This window comes from Carcharodon carcharias, chromosome 7 (genome assembly GCF_017639515.1).
Source record: "Carcharodon carcharias isolate sCarCar2 chromosome 7, sCarCar2.pri, whole genome shotgun sequence".
NCBI lineage: Eukaryota > Metazoa > Chordata > Chondrichthyes > Lamniformes > Lamnidae > Carcharodon > Carcharodon carcharias.
This window is the reverse complement of record NC_054473.1, coordinates 87296997-87309258: the sequence shown is the minus strand read 5'-3', so window position 1 is coordinate 87309258 and position 12262 is coordinate 87296997. Positions and strand designations below refer to the sequence as shown.

The 12262-nt window shown below is 43.9% G+C and overlaps 1 protein-coding gene across 1 annotated transcript in view; it reads right to left on the bottom strand.

The window, feature by feature from the left end:
- The window catches only part of cacna2d2a (calcium channel, voltage-dependent, alpha 2/delta subunit 2a), a 758554-nt gene that overhangs the window by 4807 nt on the left and 741485 nt on the right, over positions 1–12262 (bottom strand). Inside the window, exon 36 of the mRNA XM_041191642.1 lies at positions 883–965. Within this exon, the coding sequence (XP_041047576.1) occupies positions 883–965 (83 nt within the window). The remainder of the gene's footprint in view (positions 1–882; positions 966–12262) is intronic.

Genomic DNA, 12262 nt, shown 5'->3' with positions numbered 1-12262 from the left:
CAGTGAAGCCCAACGCAAACTGGAGGAACAGCACCTCATCTTCCAACTAGGCACTTTACAGCCCTCCGAACTGAATATTGAATTCAACAACTTTAGATTTTGAACTCCCTCCTCCATCCCCATCCCCTTTCCGTTTCTTCCCTCTTCCTTTTGTTTTTCCCAATAATTTATATAGATTTTTCTTTTCCCACCTATTTCCATTATTTTTAAATCTTGTATGCCCTGTTAGTCTTTCCACCCCCACCCCCACTAGAGCTATACCTTGAGTGCCCTGCCATCCATACTTAATTAGCACATTCGTTTAGATATCACCACCTTCAACACCTCTTTGTTCCTTTGTCTGTGACATCTTTTGATTATCTGCTCCTATCACTGCTTGCTTGTCCCTACAACCACACCACTACTCTCCCCAGCCACCTTAAACCAGCTTATATTTCACCCCTCTCCTAATATTCACTCAGTTCTGTTGAAAGGTCATGAGGACTCGAAACGTCAACTCTTTTCTTATCCGCCGATGCTGCCAGACCTGCTGAGTTTTTCCAGGTAGTTCTGTTTTTGTTTTGGATTTCCAGCATCCGCAGTTTTTTGTTTTTACCATCTAGTTCACTAATGGAAGAAATCTGTCATCCTTATCTGGTCTGGCCGACATGTGACTCCAGATCCACAGTAATGTGGTTCACTCTTAACTGCCCCTCAAGGAGCTATTAGGGATGGGTAACAAATGTTGGCTTTACCAGTGATGCCTTCATCTCATGAAAGAATAAGAAGAAATATGCCTGGTATCTACCATTCCAAAATTAAACAGTCACACAAAGTAAATCAATAAGTCCCCAATCTTTAGGAGAAACAGTAATTCTCAGACTATTATCTCATAATACTTACTGCTGCATTGTAATCAAAACAGTCTTCAGGCCCTTTCCGATACCGAGGCTTCAGCACCTCTTCACATTGATCTGGTCCATCAGCTGAGTGCAAAAGTGTTAAGGAACTCGTGACACTAGACACTGTACACAGCTCAGATAGCCAAAACTGTATTCAATCCCATGCAAAACAAACCGCATCCAGTCCCACAGAAACCAAAACTGCAGCCAGTCCTACACTATCCATACTACTACTACTAACCGTATCCAGTTCCAAATGCACAGGCTATCGTGAATAGAGTAGCACACTTAAACTGCGCATGAGAGCCGGCAGCAGCAAAGGAAGTGGCAGACACCAGAGAAACAGAGGTAAAAACTCATAGAAATGTGGGATCACAGTTAGCAGAGTGTGGAGTGGAGCAGGTAAGTTACTGATAAGTATTATATTTATTGGTTAGTGTTTTTAGTGGTTAGCATTTGTATTTTCATGTTAAATATTCTAAAAAGAATCTATGAATAAATATAGGTTAAGAGGGAAGTGAGTTTGAACATCAGGAAGAGTGGTTAAAAAAAATACCTGAAGCAATGTCAGCACAAGGAAAGGAACTGATTGATGTGTGTTCAGATTAAGTACAGTATTAGTCTTATATTTAGTTTTGAAAGTTCAGGTAGTAATCTAATAAGCAGAAGCTTAGCAGGGCACCTCAGTTCCATTGAGTGCACATCCTATGCCATGTGGGAACTCCAGGATGCTTCTTGTATCCTGGTCAATCACAGAAGAATGAAGCATCATCAGCTGGAGGAGCTCAAGCTCCGGGATTTGCAGCCTGAGACTCAGCTGGTGCCACGGTGTGCATCTGAGGGACTAAGAGTGACACGGGTAGTATGTTTCAGGTGGTAGTCACCCCAAAGAGTGTGCAGGCATACAGTCTATGAATGACTGCCAACAGACAAAGAGGCAGGTCGTGCAGGAGTACTCTAAGTTCATCTCGCTCTCTAACTGGTATTCAATTCTGGATGCTGGTGAGGGTGATGGTTCCTTTAGGTGGACAGGGACAGGGAGGAAGGTTAGAAAAGTAATAGTGATATGAGATTCAATAGTTGGAGGAACAGACAGGTGTTTCTGTGGCCACAGACATTATTCCAGGATGGTATGTTGCTTCGCCGGTGCCAGGTTCAAACTGCAGGACATTCTGAGGCAGAAGGGTGAACAGTCAGCAGTCATGGTCCACATTGATATCAATAACATAGGTAGAATGAGGGATAAGATCCTGCAGGCAGATTTTAGGGAGCTAGGAAAGAGATTAATAATCAGGACCTCAAAAGATAGTAATCTTGCAGTTACTCCAAAGGCCATGCACTAGTGGGTATAGAAATAGGCGGATAGAACAGTGTGGCTGGAGAGATGGTGCAGGAGGGTGGGCTTTAGAATCCGGAGGCAATGGGACCGTTCTGATGGAGGTGGGATCTGTACAGGCCAGATAAGTTGCACTTCCATAGGGTTGGGACCAATATCATCATGGGAAGGTTTGGTAGTGCTATTGGGGAAAGTTTAAACTAGTTTGGCAGGGGATTGGGAACATTAGCACAGGTTCAGAAAGGAGGGAAGAAAGTTGGAAATGGAAGGCAGAAAATTAGTATGTGATTATGGAAGATGGGAAAGGCTAGAAAATAGACAACAAAGGAGTGTGACAGTGCTTAATCATATATTAATAATGGTTGAGAGATTTGATAAAGGTGTTCAAAATAATAAGAGGTCTAGACAGAGAGAGACTGTTACCATTACAGAGGATCGATAATCAGGGTAAGTCCATTTAAGGTGATGGGCAAAGGCTAACGGTGGTATGAGGAAAAACACAGTGACTAGTTAGGATCAGGATACAATGACAGAGAGGGTGGTGGAGACAGATTCAATCATAGCTTTCAAAAGAGAATTAGATAAACAATTTAAGAGAAAAAAATTGCAGGACTATGGGGAAAGGTTGGGGAGTGGGACTAGCTGAGTTTTTTTTTATTCATTCACGGGATGTGGGCTTCGCTGGCTGGGCCAGCATTTATTGCCCATCCCTAATTGCCTTTGAGAAGGTGGTGGTGAGCTGCCTTCTTGAACTGCTGCAGCCCATGTGGTGTGGGTACACCCACAATGCTGTTAGGGAGGGAGTTCCATGATTTTGACCCAGCGACAGTGAAGGAATGGCGATATATTTCCAAGTCAGGATGGTGAGTGACTTGGAGGGGAACTTCCCGGTGGTGGTGTTCCCATCTATCTGCTGTCCTTGAACTTCTAGATGGTAGTGGTCATGGGTTTGGAAGGTGCTGTCCAAGAATCCTTGGTGAATTCCTGCAGTGCATCTTTCAGATGGTACACACTGTTGCCACTGTGTGTTGGTGATGGAGGGAGTGAATGTTTGTGCATGTGGTGCCAACCAAGTGGGCTGCTTTGTCCTGGATGGTGTCAAGCTTCTTGAGTGTTGTAGGATTTGCACTCATCCAGGCAAGTGGGGAGTATTCCATCACATTCCTGACGTGTGCTTTGTAGATGGTGGACAGGCTTTGAGAAGTCAGCTGGTGAGTTACTCATTGCACGATTCCTAGCCTTGACCTGCTTTTGTAGCCACAGTATTTATGTGGCTAATCCAGTTCAGTTACTGTCAATGGTAACCCCAGGATGTTGATAATCAGGGATTCGGAGATGGTAATGCCATTGAATATCAAGGGCAATGGTTAGATTCTCTCTTGTTGGAGATGGTCATTGCCTGGCACGTGTGAGGTGTGAATGTTACTTGCCACTTGTCAGCCCAAGCCTGGATATTATCCAGGTCTTGCTGCATTTGGACATGGACTGCTTCAGTATCTGAGGAATTGCGAATGGTGCTGAACATTGTGCAATCATCAGCGAACATTCCCACTTCTGACCTTATGATAGAAGGAAGGTCATTGATGAAGCAGCTGAAGATGAATGGGCCGAGGACAATACTCTGAGGAATTTAGGATGAACAGCTCTTTCTCAGCTGTAAATGCTATAAATATTTCTATGTTCAGCTGCTTCATCAGCGACTTTCCATCCATCATAAGGTCAGAAGTGGGGATGTTTGCTGATGATTGCACAATGTTCAGTACCATTCATGACTCATCAGATACTGAAGCAGTCTGTGTCCCAAATGCAGCAAGGCCTGGACTTACATTTAGCTTGGGCCGATAAGTGGAAAGTAATATTTGCGCCACACAAATGCCAGGCAATGACCATCTCTAATAACAGGGAATCTAACCATCTCCCCTTGATATTCACTGGCATTACCATCACTGAATCCCCCACTATCAACGTCCTGGGGGTTACCATTGACCTGAAACTGAACTGGACCAGCCATATAAATACAGGGGCTGCAACAGCAGATCAGAGGCTGGGAATTCTATAGTGAGTAACTCACCTCCAGAATGCCCAAAGCCTGTCCACCATCTATAAGGCTGAGCACTAGAGAATGTTCTGTGAATTTGTAGTTTCGGTATTGAATTAGTTTTTGCATTGTTTTGCATTTGCGGGAAAGATTGTGGGTTTTGAGTTTCTTTACAAATTACCAGTAAAAACTTATGGACTGGATTTTTGCAGAGTTGGGCTGACTCCAGATATCTTTAAAATTGGCGGGTGGGACCTGGATGCAGAAGTCACCCATTTCCAACAGATCCCATTTTTGCTGGTAAGAGGAAGGGGTTGAGTGAAAATCACACAGGTGGGAAACCCAAACTCAGCAGGTCTATTTGAAATTAGTGCTGATGTCAAACATTTTTACTACTCCAAGGGCCTTAACTTACATTGTGGGAGTTGTGAATTTATGGAAGAGTGTATAAGGTCCATTTAAAAGTCATGATTTGAGGTTACTTAAATATCCAGATCTTTAAAAATAAAAATGTCAGATTGAAGGTGTCAGTTAGAGTTAAAAAAAACTGCCTTTGATTGACAGGCCATCTGGCTTAGGTCAGAAAAAAACCATTACGATCTATTCCTGCAATTTCGATGAAGTTCATTGTTGACATTTCCCTTTGTTATTAGAGCTGAAGTTATTATGAATGCTTGGGTGAGTTTCAAAAACTACAAAAGCATTTATCCCAGTAGGGGTTACTGAGTTCACACTTTGATTGACAGTTTAAAGAGGTTATTAAAGGGTTAGTTTTCCTTGATGTGATTAGAAGCTTTGAATAGAAGCTTGTTTGTTGCTACAAAAAATTGAACACTTGAGGGGATTTAAAATCTTTGAATGGTTTTCATAAATGATAGTTTTCTTTCAGTATCAAGTGTGTATGAGTGAGAGCTCGTTGAGATTGTTAGAATGCTCCATTGCCTGCCCATTGTGGATACTGAATACATGGCTATGAAGGTGGCATGGGACTATGAGGAGGCATGGGGATTTGAGGTGGTATAGTGGTGGCATGTAGGGAATAGAGGGGGCATGAAGGGAATAGAAAAGGCATGGAGGTATCAGATGGCATTGAATGTGGGTGGGAGGGCATGAGTTAGCATGGAGTAGGCATGGGGAATGGGTGGTGTGGTGAGGGGGTGTGCGGGGTGAGGGCATGTGCGGGTGAGGGCTAGAGGCCTAACAGCTTCTAAAACACCTGGGACCAAGTCCCAGAGAACTAAGGCAGGCTTTCTAACTGGTGTACCTTGGCATTCGCCTCCTGCCCCCCCACCCCATGGCTGCCTATGATCTGCCCAACTCTATTCCAACCCCACCTCCAGGTGAGAAAATTGGATGTAACAGGGCCCTTTCAACCTAGGTAGGTCTGTCAAGCCAAGGAAAAAAAATCAAAGCTTCATTCTACGTGGCCGGATGACCAATCTCAGTTTGGACTGAGCAGTGATCTCAGACCCAATATTGATCAGAGTGATATTGTCCCTGAAATGAGATCCTGGTGTGAGATTCTTACTGTAGATCTTAATTGTTGTGTTCCACGGACTTGATTTTTTGATGACTTGAGAAAGTCATTAACTAGTATGCTGTACTCTCCTACACCTGAAGAAAGTGAAATGCATTGATCAGTACCTGGCTTTTAGTTGAATTAGGCTTCACAAAGATTATAATTGATATGGTCTTAAATCTGAAAAATTGATGGGATCTTCGGTTTTGTAGAACATTACATTTCAAAATCATTCTGATTTAGTTTGAAAGCTTTGACGGATTGGTAGACCTGACATTATTGACAAGTCATTTGGTAACATCCATGTGACATTCCAGTGTAACTGGCATTGATTTGGAAATCTCAACGGAGGTATTGCATGTGGTGGAAACATTATTGATTATTTTACTTCCAGGCTACTTGTAATTTGATGCATGAGGGTTTTCTGCAAATGTTGTAATGGTTCTGTTTATTTCATGGAACTTCAGTAATTTAAATATTGATTGAGTGGTAACAAGCAACCAGATTTCATTGTTCAGCTAAATTAACTATCAGTAAAAGATCACTGTAACCTGGTTAGAGTCATTCACTAGTGCTAGTTATCACTTGGAGAGGTGTACATGTTATGTTGTAGAACCTTTGTTAATGTTGGATTGTGTACAGTTTGGATTCTGTGGAACTGAGTCTTGGTTGGATTGTGTGGGGCTGACACAGTTGGGATTACAGAATCATAGAATGTTACAGCTCAGAAGGAGGTCATTTGGCCCATCGTGCCTGTGATGTAGGCTACAGCACTTCAGCAACAACTTATATTTATATAGCACCTTTAATGTAATAAAACATCCCAAGGTGCTTCACAGGAACATTACAAAACAAAATATGACACCTAAGTACCAAAGTATGACACTGAGCCACATAAAGAGGTATTAGATCAGATGATCAAAAGCCTGGTCAAAATTTTTTAAGGAGTGTCTGAAAAGAAGAAAGCAGTGTGGAGAGGCATAGGGAGGGAATTGTAGATCTTGGGGCCTAAGCAAAGGAGGGTATGGTCACTCATGGTGGTGTAATTAAAAACAGGGATGCACAAGGGACCAGAATTAGAGCAACACAGATATCTTGGGTGAGTTCTGGTGTTGGAGGTGATCACAGAGATAGAGAGAGGCAAGGCCATGGGGAGATTTGAAAACAAGGATGAGAATTTTAAAATCAAGACTTTTCTTGCCCAGGAGTCAATTGACGTAGGTCAGGGAGCACAGGGGTGATAGGGGAAGGGGACTTACTACAAATTAAGATTTCAAGTGCATGTTCAAGTTTTTTTTAAATAATAGCTGTTTACAGCCCACTTTTATCAAATTATATCTCAGCTAAATAAACTTAGCCTTTTCCCAATTTAAAACTTTTACTCCTAGGGCTGGATTATATGCTGAGGGTGGGCCCCCCGCACTTCGAAGCCAAGCCCGCCTCCGCTTAGCCGACTTTGTCCTGATTTAATTTTTTGGGCAACACCCCTTTAATTAGTATGAGATGGGACTTCTGTCCATCTCCAGAAGGATGTCCCGCCCCACAGAGCTGCCAGCCAATTGGAGGCCACTGGTAGTGCCAAGCAGGAGCAGTCGTAGGCCAGGGAGATGCTATTCAGCAATGAACCTGGGTAAGTCTGATAGCTTTCTGGGGCCAGGCTGATACACCCCAACAAGGGGGGGGGTAGTGAAGGTCATGTTGGACAGGGTGGGAGAGGGAGGGTGGAGATGGGGAGGCAGAACTTTGGGTTAGGGCCTCGGATTGACACAGCGGGGCCTGGGAAGGAGGCAACCATCCCTTTTCATTAAACCAGCAGACCACAGGGTTAAACCTGCTGGGCTACATGTTAGGTGCAGGCCTCTCCTCCTGTTCATTAAATACGAGCGACGACATGATGAGGCTCTTAATAGGGCATTAATTGCTCACACGTGGGCAACCCACCTGATGCTAACCCCACTGCCCGTAAAATTGAGACAGTGCAGGGCCTGATGGACCACCAGCTTCACTCTCAACAACATGATGCCCCAATTTACAGGTCCACCTGCCTGTTTCCCATGTGTGGGTGGCCTATAAATTTCAGCCCCGATCCATTTTTATCCTTTTCCTTAAATATTTGAAATCTGACCAAATTGTGATCACTACTAACAAAATGCTCTCCCACTGATACCCCTTCCACCTGCCCAGACAAAAAGAAGAAAAGAGAGCGGGAGAGAGAAAGAAAGTGAGAGAATGTCCTTTGATCTATGTTAAAGGATTGGTCTAAATTGTCAATAAAAGTTACCACCTTGGCTGAACAATCCCCCCTTTCCTTTGTTGTGCTCGATCACCAGTTTGCATTATATGTCCAGCTCAGGACCGTGCTGCCTGATTGCCCATGTGAAAGTACTGAATTAGAGGCCATATTTGATAGTCCACCTAACTCCCCTATTTAATGTTCTAAGTGGTTTATGTATGGTTATGTAGCTTTGTCAGCTGAAACCTGACTGCTTATCAACATCAAAAAAACTAACCCAAAAATCCCTTCACTCTGATTGGTGTAGGAGCTGGACATATCCAACATTCAATCTGTCTCTGAGTTAGGTCAAGAGTTTTGCTGATCCTCAGTCAAACCACTAGTAACAGGATACAGTGGCTCAGGAGTGAACATTAATGTTGTATGGTTCACTTGTATTATAAGACCCCATTTGACTGAAGACACTGCATCAATCTACTTGCGCAGGACTGAGGTGCGCTGCCTCAGGGGAGAGAAGAGGGAATACATAATTGGCAATGAGGAGTGAGGTTAATGTTCAATCACTATAATCTGATCAAAGTTGACAAGAATCAACCTGACAAATCGAACAGCAAAATCCTGTAGATGCTTGAAATCTGAAATAAAAACAGAAAACGCTGGATAAACTCAGCAGGTCAGGCAACATCTGTGGAGAGAGAAACAGAGTTAGCACTTCAGTCTGTGACCCAAAGGCCATCAACCTGAAAAGTTAACTCTGGCAACCATGTATCTGACTTGAACAATTGTTGTTGTACTCACAACTGCATGAGTTTGTAGATAGCAAAATCTGACAAATAGATACACAGCCATCTAAAATAGTTGACTTGGACCAGGAATCTGCTTTCATTAGTTAATACTTATCTGGAATAGTGAACATTTACAATCTTAATTGTAACAAAGCATTGGGTTGCTTCATGCTAGGTCACAGAACACACTCAAATCAGGTTACTGAAACCTCATTATACCAGGTCACTGGAATCTCTTCACACCAGGTCACTGGAATCTCTTCACACCAGGTCACTGGAATCTCTTCACACCAGGTCACTGGAATCTCTTCACACCAAGTCACTGGAATCTCTTCACACCAGGTCACTGGAATCTCTTCACACCAGGTCACTGGAATCTCTTCACACCAGGTCACTGGAATCTCTTCACACCAGGTCACTGGAATCTCTTCACACTGGGTCACTGGAATCTCTTCACACCAGGTCACTGGAATCTCTTCACACCAGGTCACTAAAACCTCCTCACACCAGGTCACTGGAATCTCTTCTCACCAGGTCACTAAAACCTCCTCACACCAGGTCACTGGAATCTCTTCACACCGGGTCACTGGAATCTCTTCACACCAGGTCACTGGAATCTCTTCACACCAGGTCACTGGAATCTCTTCACACCAGGTCACTGGAATCTCTTCTCACCAGGTCACTAAAACCTCCTCACACCAGGTCACTGGAATCTCTTCACACCGGGTCACTGGAATCTCTTCACACCAGGTCACTGGACTCTCTTCACACCAGGTCACTAAAACCTCCTCACACCAGGTCACTGGAATCTCTTCTCACCAGGTCACTAAAACCTCCTCACACCAGGTCACTGGAATCTCTTCACACCGGGTCACTGGAATCTCTTCACACCGGGTCACTGGAATCTCTTCACACCAGGTCACTGGAATCTCTTCACACCAGGTCACTGGAATCTCTTCACACCAGGTCACTAAAACCTCCTCACACCAGGTCACTGGAATCTCTTCACACCAGGTCACTGGAATCTCTTCACATCAGGTCACTAAAACCTCCTCACACCAGGTCACTGGAATCTCTTCACACCAGGTCACTAAAACCTCCTCACACCAGGTCACTGGAATCTCTTCACACCAGGTCACTAAAATCTCCTCACACCAGGTCACTGGAATCCCCTCACACTAGATCATGGAACCCCCACACCCACACCAGTTCACTGAAACCTCCTCACACCAGGAGATGGTAGCATAGTGCTACTCCAGAGATTTGGCCTAATAATCCAGAGACATGAATTCAAAACCCACCATGGCAGCTGGGGAATTTATATTCAGTTAATTAAATAAATCTGGGATTAAAAAGTTAGTATTAGTAATGGTGACAACGAAACACCAGATTGTTGTAAACACCATCAAGTTCATTAATGTCCTTTGGAGAAGGATTACCTGTGACTCCAGAACTACAGCAATATAGTTTACTCTTAAATGCCCTCTGAAATTAATGAGCAAGCCAGTATTGTATAGGGAAGGGCAATACATGCAGACCTTACCATCAATACCCACATTCCATGAATGAATCTCTCAATCATCAACAAAATGATGGAAGGTGTTGCTGAAAGCAGCACTTACTCACTTATTACCTGATAACCGGTGTCCCATTTGGGTTCCACCAGGACCACTAGGTTCTAGGCCTCATTACAATCTTAATACAAACATGGGCAAAAGAGCCGAAAAGAGGTGAGGTGAGCGTGACTTCCCTTGATATCATGACAGCATTTGCTCAAGTGTGGCATCAAGGAGCCTGAGTAAAATTGATGTCAATGGGAATCAGGGGGAAAACTCCACTGAATGAAGTCACACGTAGCACAAAGGAGAATGTTTGTCGTTGTTGGAGGCCAATCACCTCAGCCCAGGACATTGCTGTGGGAAGAACCTCTAGGTAGTGTCCTAGTCGTAACCACCTTCAGCTGCTTCATCAAAGACCATTCCCCCATAATAAGGTCAGAATTGGGGATGTTCACTGATTATTGCACAGCGTTCACTACCATTCGCAACTCCTCAGATACTGAAGTAGTCCGTGCCTGCATGCAACAAGACCTGGACAACATTCAGGCTTGGGCTGCTAAGTGGCAGTAACATTCATGCCATACAAGTGCCAGGCAATAACCATCTTCCAACAAAAGAGAGTCTAACCATCACCTCTTGACATTCAACAGTATTACCATCACTGAATTCTCCAATATCAACATACTAGGGGTTACCATTCACCAGAAACTTAATTGGACCAGCCAAATAAGTACTGTGGCTACAAGAGCAGGCTACAAGACTGGGAGCTCTGGGGTAAGCAAATCATCTACTGAATTCCCAAAGCATGTCCACCATCTACAAGGCACAAGTTAGGAGTGTGATGGAATACTCCCCACTTACCTGGATGAGTGCAATTCCAACAATACTCAAGGCACTCGACACCATGAAGGACAAAGCAATCCACTGGTTTGGCACCCCATCTACCACCTTAAACGTTCATTCCCTCCACCACTGGCACACAGTAGCAGCAACGTGTACCATCTACAAGATGCTTTTCAGCAACTCGTCAAGTCCCCTTCGAAAACTCCTTCCACTGCAACTTTTACCAGCTAGAAGGACAAGGGCAGCAGACACAGGGGAAAACCCCCACCTGAAAGTTCCCCTCCAAGTCATACACCATCCTTGGAAAAACATCTCCATTCCTTCACTGTCACTGGGTCAAAAACCTGGAACTCCCTTCCTAACAGCAATGCAGTGTACCTACATCAGTTGGATCACAGTAGTTCAAGTAGGCAGCTGAACATCAACTTCCCAATGACAATTCAAGATGAGCAATAAAGGCTAGCCAAGCCAGCGAAGCTCACATCCCATGAAAGGATAAAAGGTATTGGATGAACAGAAATTTCCTCCAATAAAATATTGGGAAGACAGAAGCCATTGTCTTCTGTCCCCTTCACTAACTCCGTTCCCTGATCACTGACTCCATCCCTGTCCCTCTGGTAACTGTCTGAGTTGAACCAGTCTGTTTCTAACCTTGGAGTTACATCTGACCCCAAGATGAGCTTCCAGCCACACATTTACACCATCACTATTTTCACCCCCAGAATACTGTCAGGCTTCATTTTTGCCTCAGCTTATCTGCTGCTGAATCCTTATTTTTGCCTTTATTAACTCTAGACTTGATTATTCTAATGCAGTCCTGTTAGTTTCCCATGTTCTACACTCCACAAAGTTAAGGTCATTTAAAACTCTGCTGCCCATGACCAAGTCCCTCTAACCCATCTCCTCTGTGCTCGCTGATTTACCTGGTCTCCCGGTCAAGCAATGTCATGATTTTAAAATTCTTATCCTTGTTTTTAAATCCCACCATGGCTTTGCCTCTGTAGTATGAGTCTGGCACATAAAGGGTTAACATGGGACTGAGTACAGCACTGACCACACAACGATGTA